At 35.1% G+C, this 23,788-nt stretch overlaps 1 protein-coding gene across 3 annotated transcripts in view; it reads left to right on the top strand.

Annotated features, from left to right (window-relative positions):
* LOC140754473 (U8-agatoxin-Ao1a) overlaps window positions 1–22,386 on the top strand; it is an 89,412-nt gene extending 67,026 nt beyond the window's left edge. The window contains exons 1-4 of one of the 3 annotated variants that reach the window (XM_073089494.1): window positions 15,888–16,204; window positions 19,483–19,594; window positions 20,776–20,854; window positions 21,327–22,386. In XM_073089494.1, coding sequence (XP_072945595.1) covers window positions 16,112–16,204; window positions 19,483–19,594; window positions 20,776–20,854; window positions 21,327–21,462 — 420 coding nt within the window. In that variant the 5' untranslated portion in view covers window positions 15,888–16,111 and the 3' untranslated portion in view covers window positions 21,463–22,386. Of the gene's footprint in view, window positions 1–15,887; window positions 16,205–19,482; window positions 19,595–20,775; window positions 20,855–21,299 lie in introns of those variants that run through there. The other 2 variants (XM_073089493.1, XM_073089495.1) reach the window with 2 other exon arrangements.
* Window positions 22,387–23,788: the final 1,402 nt, after the last annotated feature.

The following is a 23,788-nucleotide window of genomic DNA, read 5'->3' as shown; positions in this document are numbered from 1 at the left end:
ATTCAATAAACCAACATATATTTGCTTTGTTGACTTCTCAAAAGCGTTCGATTCGGTGAAGTGGCCCATGTTGTGGAGGACGCTACTAGATATGGGTACTCCTAAGCACTTGGTACACCTTTTGCGAAGTCTATATGAAACAGGAACAGCCTCAGTACGAACAGACAATGTACTATCCAAGGACATCCCAGTACAGGAGTCCGCCAAGGATGTATCACATCACCGCTGCTGTTCAATTGCTACTAATCGCCAATTTGCGGTATGCAGATGACACCACCTTATTTGATACAAGTCCAGACAAATTGGAGGAATTACTTTTTAAAATGGAACGTGTCAGCCTTGAGTTTGGGTTAGCAATAAATCGCAATAAGACCAAAATTATGATAATCGATCGTGCTACCAATAACTCCCCGCAAATAACAGAAATTGCGAACTGTTCTGTAGTCCGGACGTACATGTATCTTGGGGCGTTAATTTCTAATAATGGCGGCTGCATAGATGAGATCAAGCGTCGGATGACAATAACAAGGAGGCTGAGTCTATTAATACAGGTACTGTACGAACAATTAATAATTATTAATACGGTTACCGTACGAATAATTTATAATTATTAATACGGGTACTGGACAAACAATTTATTATTATCCGATTCGAATCGGTAGATTTTGAGAAATCTCAAAAAAACTACAAAAAAAATTTTTTTGAAATGTTTTTTTTTTTAATAACTTTTAAACGGCTCTACCGATCGATTTTAGAAACTAAGCTCTTAACATCAAAAAATGACGTCGATCGCCATCAGCCCGTTCGAAATCAATTTAAAAAAAAAAAACAAAAAACAAATACCTAACCTAACCTAACCTAACCAATTGAATAAATGTACGAATAAATATATTTAAAAAAAAATTGAATTTGTCACATTTTTTAAAGAAAAAAAAATGAATAAATGTACGAATAAATATAATTTATTAGTCCAGTACCTGTACAAATAGTCATATTGTAACAAGGACTGCAATGGACACACTTAAGAAGATATGGCGTAATAGAAATATCACCAAAGCTACTAAAACCCGGCTCATACGAACTTTAGTCTTTCCCATATTTTTGTACGCCTCTGAGACATGGACATTACGAGAATTGGAAAAGAAAAAGATAGACGCCCTAGAAATGTGGTGTTGGCGAAGAATGCTTGGAGTTTCATGGACCGAGTTTCGCACAAATTTCTCCATCCTCCAAGAACTCGGGATCAAACAGCGTCTATCTACACTAGTACAAACTCGTATACTCAAATTCTTTGGGCATATTACAAGACGAAATAATGACTCCATTGAACGGCTTGTCGTGCAGGGCGGAGTGGAAGGAACCAGATCTCGCGGACGATCACCCACGCGATGGACAGATCAAGTGAAATCAGCTGTAGGTGGCCCTGTACACGAGTGCTCTAGAATGGCCACCAGTAGAGTGAAATGGCGAAATGTCGTGAGGCGAGTGATGACCACGACCGCTCTGACAAGAGCGAAACGACTGAGAAGAAGAAGAATCAACGGGCGGTTGATTGCGATGCCCGCACTTCCCAAAATGATTGAGGAAAAGTGTACATTAAAATGTACATATCGAATGCAGTAGGGTCAGTCAGTCGAATCGATCTTTCAGCAAGTATACTACTTACTGGCGGGATTGCGATCAATCCACGCCGTAAATAATCGGTTAAAATAGATCTACAGTAACAATCATGTATCAATAGAATGAATATTTAAGCAAGTAGGCCTCTTATTACTGACGAAATTGATTACCGCGAATAAATAGGATGTTCGTCTTTCCCAAAATGGTGGAGGGGGATACGACGTAAATATACGGCTAGAAGAAAATTTATTTGTAGCAAAAATGTGTAGATACCAAATACAGTAGGTCCGAGCGATCGAATCAATCTTTCAGCAAATATGCCGTTCGTAACTGCTGGGCGGTTGATTACAGCGGTTGATTGCGACGCCCGCAGCTCCCAAAATGAGGAAAGAAAAATCAATAGATGACGTAAATATACGTTCCTATAAATTTAAAGTTTTCATACCTTATATAAAAATTATTAATGTTACAATCGTAGTTATTAAATTGGTTTCCGCTGCAGAAGGTTTTTTTAGGTATGAGTGTTTTTATATGTTACCTACTCTTTTCATGTCCCACTGCTGAACCTGGGCACTGGGCCCTCCTCGCTGGCTACATATTACGAATTATTAACTTGTTCTGAAAGTGATTTCGATACATCCGAACTTAACTTTTGAAAACCTACATCTACATTTGTACATTTGTTGTTTGAATATCTACATTTCTTTTTTCATTTCTGAATTACGGTATGTCTTTCACGACTCCTGTTTGTCTGATTTAACTATACCTAGATACATAAATCGATAGTCATCTACTTTAAAGTTTTTATCCATATATGTAGTGCCGATAGTAAAATTACTATGACATACGGACACAAGACCGTACAGGTATACGGACGGATAAACGCTCAGACAACCAGACAGACAAATAGACAAAGACACAGAGAGAACAAAATAACTAGAGATCCGTTTCACCATTTAGCTTCAGAACCCAATCTTTAAACAGAGTATACATAATGGAATAATGGTTAGTGAGCAGTTGGAAATATGGAAGGGAGGAAAAAATCAATCAGATCCGAGAGGGTAGAACACCCTTCAATAAGAATCTGCTCGCGAGTGTTTGCTCAATAAATATTTCCCTTCTGCAGAGAATTTAATCTGTTTCCTGCTACCCTTGTTTTGCGAATGGTTTGATATTAACTGCAATTTTTATGTTCTTCAGTTGGGCGTGTTTCTTTACCTACTGGGAGAGGTCTGATATGATTAATATGAATATGATTAATTTAATTGTGAATAAGCTTCTTCGCGGCCAGATGCGCGTCTGCGGGTATCTCAATGTAAAAAAAAAGATATAGGTATACATAATCTACCCATAAATGTACTTTTAAATTGTAGAGATTTTTACTTTTAATATTTATGGAAAAGAGGAACTGTTAAATGCCACAACATGATTTTAATTCCTGATACGTTCCCAATTAGTAAATGGATATAACAAATAAACACTGTTTTATAATATTCATGCAATATTCATGGACACGCAACGAATAATTTTAAATTCTCCGATAAATTCGTTAATTCGCCTGATGTTGCATAAATGTATTTATTACACAGCTCCCGATAAATTAAACGAATTATAAATTAATTGAATGTTTACCGATAATTATAATATACAAAGTTGGATGCGTGATGTGCCTTATAAAAGCACGTTAATAGCGCTTCTCTTGTCACGCGTCACGCGTGCTTACGATCGCACGCGTGTCACACTCGCACTCGCATCTTATCGTTTCATAATCACACGGGCACGAGACCGCGAAGAAAGAAAGAAAGAAACATTTTATTCGAATAATTGCAACACAAATGAAATACTATAATAGAAAGAGACAAAAAAATAAAAATAACATAAAACAAAAGAAAAAAAACGACAAAAGGACAATAAAAATGTACATTCAATTATTACTGTAATATGTGTTGCAACGACCATGAAAAGGGACAAACTCAGCATAAAAGATGCAAGAGACTGCAGCGCGTTAATTCCTACGTGAGGGACGCGTGTGCTGTCGTTCACATGCGTGTCGTGAATAGTGCCCTAAGCTTTCTATCACGGTTTTGATTACTAGATATACTCGTTTTACTTTTACGGGGACCTTAAAAGCGACGTGTTAGTCTAACACGTCACGCGTGACATAACGGACTTAAAAACATTGGATGTGTTGTTCACCACTGTTTAATTTCGTTCCAATTTATTGAAGCAACATAGTGCAACGTTCCAAGTTATCCAAACCCATAAGTGGAACAGAAAGGGCTATCGCTACATAATATTTACCCTTACATTAGCGTATAAGAGGCAACTTTTGTTTGTTTAGTAACGGAAGAGGAAACGTAACAGATATTGGATTATGGGAGATTAAACTAACTTCCTACAACTATCTTGATTAACACACTGCTAAGTTACATATTAGCTCACTTGGGTTCTTGTGATAAGTCAACGATACCAAACATTTTGTTTGATTTTGTGACAGGCGGTCATTATATTAACTATTACAAACTTATTTTTACATTACAATAAGATTTTGTACGTAAAATGTGTTGTTTAAAAATTATATTAAGTAAGAAACGAAAAATAAGAAAAAAAATATATACGACAAGCAATAATAACGTAATAACATCGTTATAGTTGATCTCATCTCATGATATAAGTATTACAAAATGTACAACATAATTCCAATACTTAAATAAGCCGTAAAAATATGTTCCCAAAATACATTCCCATATACGAAAAGTAGTAGTAAGTAATACGCAAGGGAAAACACTTCTTTTTCCTCCAAAGCAGCGATTTCCTCCGCATATATTAGGTCGTGAAATATCTGCGAGCCTCGTCACTTTCCGTCATACATATGTATGATATTATCTTCACTTGATTAAGCCTTTGGTCATGTTCAGAGTAACATGACCCAAACATTTGGGTTAAGCATACCGCTTGACCCAAACATTAACAGCTAATTGTCGGGTTTTCGCTCGCTAGAATATAAAAGCTTAGTCACGGTTAGTCAAGCTTAGTCACACTTAGGACGCTTTTTCTGTCACGCATTTTCCCGTCATTCGTGCAATCGAATCGTAAAGACTGCCGTTAGTAAATTGAAGTGGGACATGTGTGACAGGAAAGAAGGCCGTAGTTAAAATTAGACAACGTTTGCCTTCAAAAAACCAATTTTTTAAAGCCGCTTAAAATACCCTTAATACACTCCAGTCATACTCTATTATTCCCTGCGTTGTGGGTGTTATGGATAAACATAAAGAGGAACACCAACACCCAACTTACGAGTAGAATGGAAATCTAAATCCAACATTTATATATCTGCCAGGCCGGTGGTCGAATCCAGAACCCTCTGCGTGTCAGACCGATATGGTGACCGCTCCGCAACGCGCGTTCAATAATAATAATTGTTAGATTAATAATAAAATTTTACCTCATTTATATAAATATTGCCTAATCCTTCTCATTCTGAGAGAAGACCCGTGCCCAGCAGTGGGACAATAAGGGGTTGATGATGATGATAAGATGATATAAATATTATGTATTTCATAAGCTTATACATAATATTATGTAGGTATATGCCTACTACCATGATACCAAAACGTAAATAATATTCATCCCTCTGTTGACCCAAGCATCAAGTAAAGTATAGTGTAACCTCATACATAAACAAAGAAAATAGAAAAGTTTCGCGACCTGGTCAAACAGATAAGGATTCTTACAGCACAATGGCAGTGGAATAAGTTTAAGCTTAGAGTTTGCGAATGTTTAACCCGCGTCGGGGCACGTTCGGTCCATAAGCTGGTGCTTGCCATTTACATCCAAATTACTTAGTAATTAAACAAAAAAATCTGTTAAGCGAGTCTGATTGTACACAATGGGTTTCGTAACTTTCGTAACAAGATTTTTTTAAATTAAATATATTTATAAAAATGAAAATATAATTTTAACACTGTATATTTTAAAGTTAAATAGAGAACAGCTTATCCGAATACTTGATTTACAGACTTTTTATAATAGTAGCAGGTGAGCTTGCAGTTCACCGGATGGTAAGTGACTACAGCCGCCTATAGACATCTGTAATCAACCCTAGATCAAATTAAATTTGTACTGCCACTGAGGACTATGCTGGAACGCTGGGAAAAGTATGTCTCCCTTACACCCTCCTGACCATTCAAACCAGAACACAGCAGCGCTTAACACTGCTACTATGTTGCAATGGTGTTACCGGAGTCGGAAGTTAAGAGGTTCTATCACCCTCGAGTGGAGATAAATAACTCACTTACTTAGTATTCATGTAATAACATTTTTCTTTCATCGTTTTAATAATAATAATAATAACATCATAATTTATTTCCGACAATATAAACAAAGATACAAAAGTATAAATTAAGACAGAGGTCCATATCATATATACCTTACCATAGTTATATTATCCTACGTACGACGTACGTTAGTATATATCTTTGTACCTTACAGACTAACTACTACTACTACTAACTACTTTAAATACTAATAACACTTATAACAAAGTTTTAAAGTGCAAAAATGCTTTACATAAAATATCCCATAAATTCAGTACATTTCAAGAATAAATGTGACAAACGAATATATTTAGCACAGTTGATATAGATATAATATACTGAAGGTTCTGTAAGTAAACAAAGGTCTTTCGGAAGAAACGTGAATCGCTGATTACAGAGGCGTATTCCATAGGGTGAGTTTAGGACAGTAGTCCTCCTCAAGCTATAATATTAATTGATGATTGATGAGAATGATTGATTTGATTTCACAGTAATTTCTAAATACTTTAAAGGGTAAACGTATTCTTAAAATTATGTTAGTTATTATGGCGAGAAAATAGACGGTTATTATAACGGATACACAATTGGTGCGAAAATTTCGAGCGTTCATATTTTATGCTGAATTTGTATTTCAGTTATGATAGTTTTCGTTTACATCCTATATCTGCATTTCAACTTATTTCTGATTAATGTAAGCTCTATTTTATTGAGTTATTTTCTCTGTGAGTACCAAATGGCTAAACACTTACAGAAAGTTTTTGTACTTAATTCTTAGTTTTACGACATATTCATGTCGACAAATGTTACAAATTAATGTATCAGTGATTATTATTTATCATCGCATCTATAGCTTACCCCGGCAAGACTTCAGTTTTACTTGGGTTTTATTAAAGATACCCATAGACGTTAGAGACTTTATGCCTAGTTGGGCTTAAATACATTTACATTGAGTTCCCCATTTCTATTTTCTAAAAGCTGTAGCTTTGTAAACGCAGTGGAAAACAAGCCTAAAGCCCTGACGTGGAACAATTAAGAACGGCGGCCTGAGTAAACGCGATACAAGAATGAAATAATATCGTAAAGTGACGTACAGACGTAAATGAAATGAGTTTACTGTATACTTGCGATATGAAGGTATGATTTTTATAAAACGGAATAGTGAATGAGTTTGCATCATCATCATCAACCCATTATTGTCCCAATAATGCCCAGTATTGCTGGGCACGGGTCTTCTCTCAGAATGAGAAGGATTAGGCCGTTAGTGATAGACAAAATAAATTAAAAACCGCGTATAGAAAATACTCGTTAAATATTAAAATGTTCCGTGCTTTTTTAAGGGTGTCTGAGATACATTTTTTTTAATATAGGAGTAGCAGACGAGGAGTCCATCTATGGTAAGAGGCTACTGCCCCCCATGGACATCTGTAATCAACCCTATATAGGATTAGATATTCTCACCTGAGGTCGGCCACAGATTTGTCGCTACCTGAGGACTAAGCTGGAACACCTCTGAAAAGTATATATCCCTTACGACACCCTTCAAATCAAAACACAGCAGCGCTTAACGCTGGGTTTTGTTTGAAGAGTTAAGCGCTGTTGAAAAACCCTCTTTCCCGCTTTAAGCTACATTATAAGAAAATTAGACGACCCATGCGCAAAGGGTCCCGGATTCGATCCCCAGCCAGACAGATATCTAAATGATGAATTTAGATTTCTGTTTCTGGGTCTGGGTGTTTGTGTATTTGTCTATGTGTGTGTCCATGGCACCCACGACACAGGGAATCCTAGTGTGTGTGCGTTATTAAAAGCCACTAAAATCCTTTCCGTGCAAAATATTCTCTTAAACGACATAATTTCATAAATTGGAAACCGGAGACGACAGCTCCTCGTTTACATAGCAGACGCTTTGCAAGTAATCGATTCATTGTATTCCATGTTTTGAATATATTACTGATGGAATGGTTTTATATAGTATTACATGTTTTAATAAAGATTGAACTCACAAATGCTGGAATTTCTATTAATATGCTCTTTTTAATGTATGAGCAAAAAATATAATTTTGGAGATTAATTTTTTATCGTATTTATATGTATCGTATATCGTCGAATGTATAGTGTACGATATCGTCGTTATCGTATTTATATGTATATATCGTATCGTATCTATAATAGATTTGAAAATTACTTTTGCCCTTACCATAGTTATGTATTTTTTCATGATCTGTCTGTATACTATGAAGCACCGATCTCAGATAGAAGTCCAACCCTATCGGGGTTTGGTTACAAATTTCCATATTCAGCAGCGGCTCCTAACGATATAATAAACATAACTATATCATCGTTGGCTATAACTTTATTACTGTAATAAAATAGCTCAATGTCACACTTTATATTAATTTTCTTTCTAAATTGCTAAATAGCAATGCTAATAAAATCACGAACCTTAGTCATTTAACGATTATGGGGGATTGGGAAAATTTAAGTTAAATGTGACCCAAACGACATTAAGCTCACATTTACGGTTAATCCGGTCCAACCCTATTTAACGGATTAGGTGATAAACATATATGAAACGATACACGACAAGCGATTTATTTTATTAAGGACCTTTTTCATAATATTAATGAAAGGTTCTAAATACCTATAGTACCTACAGATTTTGTATTAAGTAAAGACAATTAATTTTGAAAATTTGCAAATAATATAAATATACTTAACATGACTTAAGGGACATGTGAATGAAGATACAGCATAGTGGCTAATCGATATCGTTTTTTTTTTTCAAACAAATGATTTCCAACTTCCTTAAAAGCGTTTGATAAGACTCAACAATTACTATTTAACGATAACCGGATTGACTTACGCCTGTGAGGAAATACAGACTTGTATTTTTCATTGTCCATAATACTACATAAGCTAAATTACATAGACATATTGAGAAGATTTTTCGTAGTGACTGTACCCATTCAACTATAGTCTGATTCATAATTAGATGTCCAAAATGTAAACAAAGAAATGTCACTAACAAAATTAACAAGAAACACAAACTTTAACAAACTCAACAATAAACGAAAATTTAACAAATATACACAATTTAACAAACGCGTTATGTAAACGAGAAAACATTAGAGTTCCATCACAATCACGAAAATGAATAATATTAGTTACGAAACTTAAAAATGACAGCATTAGAAATGTCTTGGAATCCGATTGTGTTACTATTATCACATTTTAATTTTCTACCATAAACTTTTTTTTATTATTATTACTGTATGGAACGAAATTGAGGTGATATAATTATTAGAAAATGTGAATTAATCTTAATTTATTTAGATTATTATTTTATTATTGTTGTATTACTTTAATATCGACAAAAATAAAAACTACCATTTCTAACATATTTTCTTGATAGGTCAACACCTTTGTTTACATTTTGGACACCTAATTATGAATCAGAGTATAGAGGTATAATGAAGTACAAAAGCTATTGTTAATAAAATATCCAAATCAACAGCTGAGTGTGCCAATCAACATATGAAAGCGTCCGACCGGACACTACAAAAGTCACAATATTCACAATCTACAAAAGTCATGGAATAAAGCCCAATTCATATGTAAAATATCGTTTGACGCATTAACGCATTACTCGCTTACAGGTAAAGATAAGACACTTACCTTACGGTTCAAAGCAAATTTAAAGATACGAAGGATAACATGTCATTGGTAGAGACATTTATGATTTTATCTCGGGTTAAAGGGTTGGTCCCTTAACATTAAACAGATTTAAATAGATAAGCGAGTTTAAATTTGTTTTTAAATTAGTACTGCAATTTTATGTAATAACTTCGAGTTTATGATTATGAGTAACGATATAAAACAGTATATTCAAGTGAAAAAGTGCCGAATGTTTATTCAATTTTCAAAGTGGTAAAGTTAGTGTGGTTCGATCGGGTAGCTACCAGCGCTACACCAATTGAAAGCACGGATGCTGGCTGATTTACCGGGGGCGACCACCTTATTTCTCAAGAGAGGAAACGCATCTAAGATTTGCTCCAAATAGAATCCACGTAAGCTCTTATGCTGCTCCAGTCTTATAAAAAATCTGGGATGTAAAAAAATAGGATTAAATGTTTTTTTAATTACATGACTTTCTATTACATGGCTTTCGTCCAAATTAGGGAAGTAACACAGGCAATATTTTTAAGCAATAGTTTTTTTAATGTGTACTACTTAATTGGTATTTTACTTTTCCTTCTTAATTCGCGCAATTGTAAGACGTACCTAATCTAAAATAAAATAAGAATGTATATTAAATAATTATCCAGTATAAAGATCTATTAATCAAGTTACCAACAGGACAAAGTTAAAATCATTTATAACGTTACCAAAGTTCTGTCGTTGATTGTCTTGGATTTCCTATTTGATAAGTTTCGAAGTAACAAATCGTTGCCACCATAAAATATTTCCACAGTAATTAAACTGTAATTTGAAAGCAATAGCAGCGGCGTAATTTATTTCTAAAGAACAATAATGGAGCGTAAAGTTTTCACAAAAAAAAATTCGAGTCATCAACGATCATTCTTAAGAGTAATAAAAAAGTAAGTACATAATCTCTTTATAAAGGAGAAATTTTGAGTTAAGAAATCTGCCAGTTTGCGTACTTGTAAACATAACACACGCTGAAACCTTCCGTGTATTATACAAATTGCATTGCGTTTATTACACGTGCGTCCCTGGAATTGCGTGCCTCCCCTGAATTTGGTGGACACACAGTGTAAGTTTAGATTACGCACATGTCCACAAAAAAATATCCTCGGATGTGTCGCTACGATACAAGAAATTAAATACTTGGCGCAGCTCATCGTAAGAATTATAAAGATCTATTAATCAAGTTACCAATAGGACAAAGTTAAAATCATTTATAACGTTACTAAAGTTCTGTCGTTGATTGTCTTGGATTTCCTCTTTGATAAGTTCCAAAGTAACAAATTGTTGCCACCATAAAATATTTCTACAGTAATTAAACTGTAATTTGAAAGCTATAGCAGCGGCGTAACGTCATTTCTGAGTAACAATAATGGAGCGTAAAGTTTTCCGAAAAAAAATCGAGTCTTGAACGATCATTCTTAAGGTAATAAAATAGTAAGGACGTCGGTGTAAGAATTTTTAAGTCAAAATTCTGCCAGTTTCCGTACTTGTAAATATAAAACACTCTGCGACGTTCCGTATAGTACACACATTGTGTTGCGTTTATTACACGTGCGTCCCTGGAATTGCGTGCATCCCCTGAACTTGGTGGACACACAGTCTACGTCTAGATTACGCACACGTCCGCAAAAAAATATCCTCGGATGTGTCGCTGCGATACAAATATTTGCTACTTGGCGCAGCTCATCGTCAGAATTATAAAGATCTATTAATCAAGTTACCAACAGGACAAAGTTAAAATCATTTATAACGTTACCAAAGTTCTGTCGTTGATTGTCTTGGATTTCCTCTTTGATAAGTTTAGAAGTAACAAATCGTTGCTACTATAAAATATTTCTACAGTAATTAAACTGTAATTTGAAAGTAATAGCAGCGGCGTAATGTCTTTCTGAGGAACAATAATAGAGCGTAAAGTTTTCCGAAAAAAAATCGAGTCTTGAACGATCATTCTTAAGGTAATAAAATAGTAAGGACGTCGGTGTAAGAATTTTTGAGTCAAAATTCTGCCAGTTTCCGTACTTGTAAATATAAAACACTCTGCGACGTTCCGTATAGTACACACATTGTGTTACGTTTATTACACGTGCGTCCCTGGAATAGCGTGCATCCCCTGAACTCGGTGGACACACAGTTTACGTCTAGATTACGCACATGTCCGCAAAAATATCCTCGGATGTGTCGCTGCGATACAAATATTTAATACTTGGCGCAGCTCATCGTCAGAATTATAAAGATCTATTAATCAAGTTACCAACAGGACAAAGTTAAAATCATTTATAACGTTACCAAAGTTCTGTCGTTGATTGTCTTGGATTTCCTCTTTGATAAGTTTCGAAGTAACAAATCGTTGCTACCATAAAATATTTCTACAGTAATTAAACTGTAATTTGAAAGCAATAGCAGCGGCGTAATGTCTTTCTGAGGGAAAATAATGGAGCGTAAAGTTTTCCAAAATATTTTTCGAATCATAATCGTTTATCCTTAGAGTAATAAAAAGCCAGGATAATTTTTTGAAAAAATTTGAAATCAAAAATCAGTTTACGTACGTAAACATAAAATACACACACATAGCTACGCAAAACAATAATCTCCAATGAGTCTTTATATTTAATATTATGCATATTTATAAAAACTATCATGTGTTATTGGAAAATAAAGTTCGACTTCACGTAAAAGTCTTTCGGTCTTTCCAGTATTTGCCTGCACCTCATACTTAAATACTTCGGTCATATAGCCCGAAGAAATTATGACAACCTGGAAAAACTACTGGTGACAGGCAAGGTGGAGAAGCAGAGGACGCAGCCCAAAACGATGGTCAGACCATACCGGTATAATACCGGTCAGCGAGGAGATACACCAGGCCACTAATCGCAATCTTTGGAAAGACACTATAAAGCAAAGAAGTCACGATCCTCAGCACTGAGAGACCGACTATAGAGAGAAAGACACGTAAAAGATAAATTTAAGATATTCGTTTAAAATCACTTAAAGAATTGCAAATTGTACTTTAGGAAGTTTGTGTTCCTTAATATCAGGTAGACGGCATGCTAGAGTGCTACTTCTATATTATATAAAAAAGGCAAATGAAGTGTTAGCAAGGTTTTGTCTTTATTTTTTGATCTAATGTCAAAGGCAATTAAAACAAAACTAACTTTGATAAATTGAAATACTTCCGCAAAATGTACTCATAATAAAGCAATACCGAGTATTTTCCACGATCTACATCGTAAACACAATATCCCATAAAATACAATTTGAATACAATAAGCCGAGACACAATTGGATTTCTGTTGAACAATAAGGAGAAAATGAAAAAGTTCCTAATACTGGAAATTTTGTATGACTTCGAATAGGAAATCGCTTTGTTGTTGCCATCAATAAATGTAGCTTGCTAAACATATTTTTAAGGTCTCATACCTCCAATTATTTAAAATTATAAAAAAAATGTCTTCCTTACCCACACCCTTCAAAGCATAACGCAGCAGTGCTTGACACTAAATCAAATCAAATCAAAATGTTTTATTCAAAATAGGTTCTTTACAGAGCACTTTTTGAATGTCAGTAAAACTACCACCACTTCACAAGGTGTTTTGTTATGGAGAAGAAGCGGCGAAAGAAACTCCATAACACACATCTTTAAAAAAAATATATTTTTATAATGTTAATGGAGCTGGAACTACTTCAGACCACACCGTTTTGTCAGTCAAATAATCACTTAGTTTAAAGTACTTGAACTTTTTTCTGTGACATTCAAAATGTGGTCGGGTATTTTATTATAGTAGCGAATACAGTTACCCATGAAAGATCTAGCCACCTTACATAATCTATGTTTAGGAATTGCTAATTTATTTCTATTTCTAGTATTAAAGTTATGGTTACTGCTGGTTATGGTTACACTGCTGTTAATAGACATAAATAGGTATGGCGGTGGTGCCCCCAGAATTGAACTGCAGAGGGTTCTACCACCTGTATTCTATATTTAGCTCTTGTAACATATTTAACACATAGTTACTGATTTACAGAATCGAAGTAACAATAGTTGCTACTGCCACCCATGGACATTTGTAATAAATCCCAGATGATATAAGCGCCTTATCTGTGGGCCACAGATGGATTGCATTTCTACCCCTGAAGACTAGCTTTGAACGCCTCGGATATATCTGTCACCACACCCTTCAAAGCTGAACACACCAGCGCTTAACACTGCTGTTATTTGGCAGAATAGATCGACCCACAAAAGGTTTAATTGCCAATAAACATTAAACATACCGTTATTTAATCAATTAAACACTACTAACCAAGTAAACAAAACAATTACAACCAATTTGTATCAAATAAGTGTCTATTTTCGTTTCCCGAGCTTTATTGGCAAATCGATTACCGGTGAAGGTAATTGGCTTGACGGACTGATTTATTGATGAAGTAAATAATTGATTAATGTCTACAAAGGAGTACAATTACAATCGATTTTAGCCAACGAAGAATCATGATTCTAGTGTATGTAGATTGGTATGTTTATCACATTCAGTGACGTATTTTTGTCATATTAAAATGAGGTGCCGTTGTATTCGTCTAAATCATGAAACAGAAAAAACAAAGTCTAAATAGTCTTTTCTATAATATAGGAGTTGCAGACGAGCATGCAGTCCACCTGATGGTGAGTGACTAGTGCCGCCCTTGGACAACTGTAATCAAATCTAGACAGGATTCCCACGCAAGGTTGGTAACATGCGCCGATACCTCTGAGGACTAAGCTGGAACGCGTCGGAAAAGTATGTCTCCCTTACCACACCCTTCACACCGGAACACAGCAGTTCTTAACACTGCTGTTTTAAGGTAGAAATAGATGTAGGTTTCCTGATATTTTTTTAGAATCCGGGATTTTTATTTTTTAAATAATTTTAGTTACATTATGAGAAGAGCCTTATATCCAATAATTCACTAGTAAGCTATTACTATTTTTAATACCATAGAGTTATTTATTTCATTTAATTGTAATAGTTAAAAGAAAAATTGAAGTAAGACGCGTCAATTTCCAATAAACTAATACATTACAATATCTAAATTTGATTAAATTTCTGACTCGAAAGTGATTAAACTGAAAGGACCCACCAAGGGACTTAATAATGGACGATTGCGTCAAGTGAACTATAGTACCTAAAGCCCTTGATATTGTTGTAAGTGCAGACTTATTAACGAAAGTAGATTAAATATCGAATATTTTTGTTGTGGGGATTCAGCGTTTGCCTAATCCCCCTAGCATAGGACAACTATCTTATACCTAGAAATTCACAATTTGAACATTATTACGTGTACACACTTTGCAACTATTCTGAATATCTTTGTAAATGTCTACAATTTCTGTTTGCCACCAAGTTCATTCTATAACTGAATGCATCATTAAACTCTAACCCCAGTGAACAATCATAAATACGGTTGGAGCATGAAAGTGACACAAGAAACCACAAAGGGGGTAATAATTGATTGCGGCGAGTGAACTATGGTTCCCGAAGCTTAGTGGTTCGCGTTTCCGAGTGCAGATGACAGATTTATGAATTATTTGCCTCATCAAAGAGCTATTCCTATATCCTATTAAAACGTAATTAACAAGCACAGAAGATCGAAAATTGATGTGTCATATATCAAAGGGGTGAAATTGGTGTAATTCCAAAAGGCAAGGAATCCATTTTAATAATAAATGATGGCGATCAGTGCGATATCGTATAAGCTTAACCTTTAGAATATAATAAAATAATATCTTTTCCGGTCTTTTACAAAATAATCTGACATCTCACATTTATAACGTGAAAATGTCAGTCTTATCAAGGGCTTTCAGAAATATTATAAAATTAAGACGACCTAATTTTACCTAAATGTTATTAATACTCTTATTCTTCCTTACTAAGTTCATGGAACTCTAAACCAAGGGAGACATACTTTTTCGAGGCATTCCAGCTTAGTCCTCAGGGGTAACGGCGCATTTGTGGCCAACCTTAGGTAGGAATCTAATCTTATCTGATGTTGATTATAGATGTCAATTGGCATCAGTATCCCCTTACCAACAAGTGGCCTGTATGCTCGTCTGCTACTAAACTATTATTAAATTTCTTGGGTGACATTTGTCAGTTACTATCAAGTACACTGCTTCATTGCTACTATAAAAAATATTATAAAATATATATTAAATAATTATAAAATATTAGATATGTTAGATATAAAATTTAGAGTGTTTTTTTTAACACAGTATTTCACGTTAATTACAACTAGGTCAAATTAAAATTCTTAATATTACAGTTAAACTTTAGTCAACTTTGCTGAAGTGTGAATCACAATCAGGGTCCTTACAAACTATAACAACGTCACACAGAACTTATTCCAAGTTTGATTGCTTTCCCTTTGATTGGGTTGAGGTTAACTGTTCCACCGCTTGCGATAAACGAGAGAGAGACTGAATGGGAAGATAAAAAATGTTATGGATTTTAACTGAACATTTTACGACTGAAGACTTTGTCATTTTAGTAGAGAACTTATTCCTCTCGGAAATTATATGTAAGACTAAGGTAGGTACGTCGTGCCTTAAATTTCTTTATAGTCCATCAATTTGCTATTATAGAAGTCGTTATGATTCGCTAAGAGCTCTTATATACGAGCTACAACCTGTCGCCGGCGACCGTCGCTAGCGGACGGCGGCAGACCTTTTTTTTATAATATAGGAGTAGCAGACGAGCATACAGTCCGCCTAATGGTAAGTGGCTACTGCTGCCCATGGACATCTGTCTCCCTTACCACACCCTTCAAACCGGAACAGCAGCTCCTAACACTGCTGTTATTAGGTAGAAATAGGTGTGGCGGTGGTGCCGCCGGAGTCGAACCACAAAGGGTTCTACCACCTTCGGTAGAAATAGGTGTGGCGGTGGTGCCGCCGGGGTCGAACCATAAAGGGTTCTACCACCTTCAAGACATGAACGACAGATGTCAATAGTTGGCGGCAGTAGCCAGTAGTCGCTGACGATCGCCTCCAACGGTTGCACATTGCCACGTGCTATTGCTGGCGATCGCTTCCGACTCTCGCTAGCAGTCGCTATCGTCGGCGACAGTCGGTGTCGATTATCAGCGTGAACTGTCGCTCTTATATTATTATAGTTTACTATCGCTCGTATGTTGGCCTAATACAATACTCGTAGGAGATAGAATGCATGGCTTAGAACCCAAAACTTTCCTATTGATCCCAAACAAATTCGTTAGGGTGACAGTCCCTTAAACTAATCTCATTATACTCTTTACGCATCATTATAACTTCCACATGAAGTGGTGTAATTTGTTTTTTAATTGCATTAATTTATTGTTTAGTTTAAGAATGTTAGTATGAAACAGTTGCTGCCGGAAGTCTTAGTAGAGAGATGATCTGAGCAAAACTGAAAATGGAAGAATTTTTATGATCATGGACAACAAAAAGCAGCAATTAGTTGACATCTATGGCATCGATGTACACTGTGTATCACGAAAAAAAATACATGATGTAATGACGGTTATATAGCGACTAAAGCCGATTCCATCCATCCATCAGCCTATGATAGTCCACTGCTGGACGTAGGCCCCTCTAATCTGCGCCGAATAAAGCCGATTACGTGTTTATAAGTATGGGGACACCCGCATGTAATTTCTTGAGTGTATAGCGTCATAAACTGTATCTAATCCTATCATGTTTATAGGCCATATTGTGGTACCTATAGCCATGTATTGTAAAACCTACAAGGACGTAAAAAACAAGTAAAACATACATAAAACGTCAGCATATTTGCTTAGAAATGTGTTCGCGGTAGAGTTATCGGTTTTTTTATTATAATTGTGTAATGAAAGTAATCGTATTTTACGCTTTAAGTCCCTAGTAGACTTTTGACAACGGAAATTCGTATTGGAATTCTAAAATCGGAAGTTTCGACGATTGCATTGATGCCGCAAATCGGGGGACGCTGATGCTAAAAGTGTCTGCTAGGGCTTTTAAAATATTTCGTAATTATTGACGTCAAGGAATTGGATGAATTTTATTAATTACTAGCTGACCCGGCAAACTTTATACCGCTCAAAATCTATTTATCAAATATATTTCATATTATTATAAAATATAGCTTATGTTACTCGTGGATAATGTAGCTTTCGAATGGTGAAAGAATTTTTAAAATCGGTCCAGTAGTTTTTGAGCCCATTCATTACAATTAAACAAACAAACAAAATTTTCCTCTTTATAATATTAGTATAGATCAATTTGAAATGTAACTGCATTGTATAGAATAATTATATACTTAGCGAAGGTACGTTATCAAAATTAGTGCTCGCTTATTGGTTAAATACTCGTACCATAATCAGAATTGAGGACGATTATAGTCAAAAACTATAAACTACAAAGGTCGTGGAATCCTTTGTAGTTTTTCTCTCGAAGCAATACCGACACACCTTTTTTGCTTAATAACAGCAGCACTACCAAAGCCAATCCAAAGCGTTTTCTTACTTAGCCGTCTTTATTAGTAGTATATCGATGTACTTAGCTATCAGTCAGCTTCGCATCTGTCGCAGACTCTCTTATCTTATCTGGAGTTGATTAAAGATGCCCACGCACACTAGCACGTTACCATAAGATCGACTCCATACTTATTTGTTTATTCAATTATTATAAAAAATAAACATTCCTTAAAAGTTCGTTACAGGTGGTTACAGTAAAAAATCGTTACAACGGGTTTGAAAACAAAGTCAACAGCGAGGGTAGTAGGTATATATAGAATGTTACGAATTTTACGAGCTACCGTCATATTGAGTTGTTACGATCTTTTATTACTAACATCCGCGATATTAGAGGAAATGCTGTTCCTCTAATATCGCGGTTAACGTGCTAAACAAGTTCCGAACTCGATACGTGTTATCGGGAACTTTTGTTGTCAAATCTATGGGCTTCATTATATCATGTGATGTTTCAGTTCTCTGTTCTGTGGTAATTTAATCGACGTTGTTTCGAGTTTCTTTTCATCCAGTAACTTTGGTCTATTTTTACAAGTATTTTTATTTGATGTTCGAAATAGTTGTATATTTACATCATATATTACTTATCTATGATTTATATATCAGTTTGTATGTACATATGTTGTGAATTTTTGTGATTAATCATGGGATAATGAAGATTAGCTCATGCATAAGTAACAAGAAGATAACGTATACTAACGCTCGTTATCAATAATCCATCCATTAACCTACCAAATTGCCCAGCGTAGGTCAGCTGTTACGGAACGATGGTTACTGCATTTTGAATACGAATTTTGAACTTTTAGGGGCTTGCAGCTGGCCTCCTTGGCGACACACTTGAACGTACTCGTAAATTGTATTTCGTTCTAGACAATGATCGAATATTGTACAATGTGTCTACACTTTATTTTCTATTTCTGGATCCATGTCTAATGTTTATTTTACGAATAAGTGGGTAGCCATTTTATTATGTTTATTTTTAATCATCGCGCTGTCTTTTATTTTAAAGGGAATTGTAACTTTACTTATTTTAACATTTCTTGAATAAACTTCATTACCCAGATGCCAGATATATGTACTGTCATATCATATTGACTGTCATTTTGTTTTTTTAGCATCCTATCGTTTGGTAAGTGTAACTTGTAACACATATGTTATTTACCAGATTAAGAATTAGTTTTTTTAAATGTATATAAAGTGAAATTATTTTGCAGTCTTCCTAGACTCTTCAAAATAATTCCTCTGACTCTAGTGATGATATGATTTTCCTAAATCATATCATCACTGCTTCAGCCGTCAAATAAAATGTACTGACCTTCCACAGACGAGCAGCGGTTGTCCAGAGAGCAGGATGCCGCGCGCCAGCGCACTGTTGCTGGTGCTAGCGGCAGTTCTTCTCGCTGAGAAGTGCTCCCATGCCTCGTTTATTGATCCCGGTAAGACATTAATTTGAAATTCATTCAGATTATTATTAGTCATCATCTACGTCGTCGTCTTCGTCGACCCATTTTGGACGTACTGCTGGACACGGGTGTCCTCTCTAGCTAAAAGATTGTTGACTTCTGCTATGTGTAAGTTTATGCGTTGTTCTAACCTATTCCTTGGCATTTTTGATACTTTTACGTGAGATTTCCACCATATTACCTTGCTTTACACATGTCCAGAGTAATGCCTATTAAACAGCCACTCATTTACATATTACCTCAATTAACTGTAATAAATATAATATATTATTTTTATTTGAATGTAAAATTAAAACAATCTAGTGAATCACGCTTAATGAATCTAAATCCAATCTCAGATAAAAAGCTCAATTGCATCTCCAATTTATAGCACTGGAAAAGAGCAATTCATTATTGGAAATTTTATTTTAAAATTCTCTTACTTATAGCTCTTAATAAACACTGCTTTTGTTCAATTTGAATCTCTTTCATTTTAGACGCTTACTTTTTATTTCAATGAATTAGACTTTGTCTCGAAGCGTTGGTTGTAGTAGTTCAATTATTTCACAAAGAGTAATGTAATATTAACTTCGCAGTCGAATGACTAAAATTATTCATCATCAAGTAAAAAAATCTGTCAGTCGAGTAAAAAAATCTTATCATTTTCGAGCGTATGTACAGTCAGCGTCATTAGAGCAAATCAAAATTCTCAAAAACGTTCATAAGTAGCTAAATATCCCTAGCATCATATCTGAACATCGTACATATGTGCAATGTGCATAATAAATAATGTCACGAAAATGATATGTCATTGTTCAGCTACTTTTGACACTGTAGTATTCATCTACTTTTGAAACTTTACGATGTTAATCTAATTATGGTGCTAGTTATGTTCAGCTACTTATGAACGTTTGGGTGTATAGGTATTTTGGAAATTATAATATGTTTATCTACTTTTGGAGCTGGCAATACCTATGTTTAAGTTCTTTGGCACACCCTATATGGCTTGACGGATTTTAACATATGAGGTGTCGTTGGATTCGTCTTCATTCTAAGAATAGCATATTTTTAGCAGTCAGGTTTTTTGTTTTTATACTAATTCTCTAATTCATTTATGTTATTAGTTAACATACATATATTGTATGTGTAACTGTATAATAATAATTAATTTACAGGCGACGAAGATGTTGAAATAAGCGTGCCCGACTACGATGACGACCCCGCTGATCTGCAAATGCTTCAGGATGTTGGAAAGTAAGTAGAAAATATTGCAAAAACTTATTGAAAACACGTACACGATAGTTGCGTCAGTGGAACTTATAATGAAGAAAGAAAACATCGTATATTAAGAATATAAATTCGTTACTGTATGTGCTTACATATGTGGTATTCAGAAATTTTAAGTTAAATAATATTAGAGTGGGTTGTATTGACTGGAAAAAGACAAAATCGCAAACTTTTATTAAAAAGTATAGTTAAAAAAAGTCCCGGTAGTTTGAGACTCACAATCAATAGTAATATAATAAAATATAATTGATACGATTCTATATTTATTTTTGATGAAACTAAAACTGCCATACTGAAATATTCAAAGACGATCATAAAATTGAATGATCCTTGCTATGTCCGAATAAAACAGCTTAAACCTCATAAGGTACCGGACAGAAACTTAGGATAGTATTCGATGATGTGGTTTCAGACGTTCGTCGCTGATCTACGTTTTCAGGCGAGCCTGTATCCGGCGTGGTGGCAACTGCGACCACCGTCCTGGGGACTGCTGCCACTCTTCATCCTGTCGCTGCAACCTCTGGGGGTCCAACTGTCGCTGTCAGCGCATGGGCCTCTTCCAGAAGTGGGGATGAAGATCCAACACCAACCCTTGAAACGGCGACCAATCAATGCAACCAGTATCCATTCTGAATTGATCGCCGTTCCAATGGACGACAACTGCTTTATCACTGGACCCGTTGCGTTAGCTTCTACTTCTCCCTTCACGTCTTCTACATCTTCACATCTATATTAAATCTGTTCAGAGATTCGAAAACAGGGATGTAGATTCATTTCGGAAATATTTTTGGACCACTTTACTCGATTACGTTTCAAATTTCAAAATTACGTTCTCGTTTCGGTTTCGTAGTGTTTGGTTTCTCTGATTGAGCCGAGCGTCCGCTTACTTGGTTGGGCAATCACCCAGCCTTATTGCCTAATCAGTACGCTCTGACACTATGCTCGGCCAATCAGACATTAGAAACTGCTACTGGCGATGGGTTCTTGGCCACACTTGAGTTCCTTTTATTTCTACCAAAGGACTCGTCGCTACTACGCAGCTTATTACAATGTATGTATGTAGAGATAATTAAGATAAACGTAGAAACAGTAGCTACTAAATTGGTGGTAAACTTATGTCAATAGGATGTAGCAGATATTACAAAATAGACAAAAATATAAATGTAACTTTTAATGTTCTAGTCATGTAAGAGACTCGGTAATGGAAAACTTGGTGAAAGACGCTATAATAAGCCTTTGTATGAAACAACGCCACTTGTATTTGCGATTGGCAACTTAGATTTTTAACCTATGAATGTGTCAAATAATTCTTATATTAAACGAATCTTTAATGTACTTATGCAACTCTCGACAGGAGGGTATATGGTATTGCAGCCTAGTAGAGTTCTTCTTAATGTAGTTTCTTATGTATGCTTCCTAACGGAGCACGATAATTGTATTATTACTAATATTGGAATATGGAAATGATATATTGTATTAATAAATGTTTATGGACGATCCGTGGTCTTTCATTTATCAACCTTTTTCCTTATAATATTAAGGGAAGAACGCGTTCATGCGTGTTAATAACAATACAAAAATGGGCAATGAAAGGAAAGACGAAGTGAAAATATTTTTCATAAGATAGCAAACGAACATGCAATCCACCAATGGACATTTGTAATCAAACCTAGATAAGACTAAATTCCTAGCAGAGGTCGATCACAGATTGCTACCACTGAGGTCAACTTTGGTACGCCTCGGGTAAGTTTGTTTCCCTTACCACACCCTTCCAAGTGGAAGATTGTAGCGCTTAACACTGCAGTTATTGGACAGATATAGATGTGGCAACGAACATTCGTCTATAACAAAAAAGAAAACACAAATTGTACTTGAACTAGATACAATACATTTCCAATCAGCGCCCCAAGCGGACTGTATCAGAAATTATTGGAAATGTGTGGGAAATACGCAAACAAATACAATAACAGTCATTTTTATAAAAACGTAAAACCTCATACTAAGGGTAGAGGTGAAATACCACCACTACGTACTAAAACATCATATAAGTGAATTAACCTAAGGCACTACACCCATTTGACTGATACTAAAATAAAGAAATCGAACCACGTCCATCCACCATCTTAAATCTATGTCCATTCTTCTAAAAAGAAAGCCCTTTTTTCTTTTCAAATAATTATGGTCTCGTGAATGACCAAAGCACTTACTCTAAGCCATTAGAAAGAAAATAAAAGATTAAGTCTGTCGATTAATTCGGGGAACCTTTTACCGTTTCGAAGGAGATTGATGTAATCTTTTGTAATAAAACAATGACAAATAACGAATATCATAAAGGTGTTTATATATACTTAAGTATTTCACATATTTTTTTATGATAGAAGCATGCTAGTGTGGGCTACACATGATAAGTGGCAAATGTAATAACTGAGATCAGACACAGATGTGTTATTACCCCTAAGGACTAAGTTGGAACGTCATATACCACATCCTTTAAATCTGAACATAGTAGTGCTGAACACTTTTATCATGATCAGAAATACCTTTAAACCGTTAGCTGAAGAGATGTGGGGTGTGAATATTGGATCGCTTAAGTTAGTGTCCATATAAAAATAGTTCTCAAAGATGTGTAAAATCTTCTAATAGCCTAAGACCTGTAAGACCAAACCCGTGCCCACCAATATTGTGTTGACGATGAAGTTTTTTTTATCAAAAACTATTAATAGTAGATAGAAAGATCAAAAGATTTTATTTTTTTACAGCATTGATATTCCATGTAAAAAGCCTTTTTAATTCTGAGCAATGTCATACAAAGCCAAAACACGACATGACCATTAGAAGACCTTCTATATGTATATCATATATAGTTAATCTGTTCAAAGGTTTGGGGTAAAAATCGAAATC

This window comes from Epargyreus clarus, unplaced genomic scaffold (assembly GCF_041222505.1).
Source record: "Epargyreus clarus isolate Ecla_fem2 unplaced genomic scaffold, WU_Ecla_fem_2.2 ptg000029l, whole genome shotgun sequence".
Taxonomy (NCBI): Eukaryota; Metazoa; Arthropoda; class Insecta; order Lepidoptera; family Hesperiidae; genus Epargyreus; species Epargyreus clarus.
The sequence above is the reverse complement of the archived record's forward strand: the minus strand, read 5'-3'. Positions and strand labels throughout refer to the sequence as shown.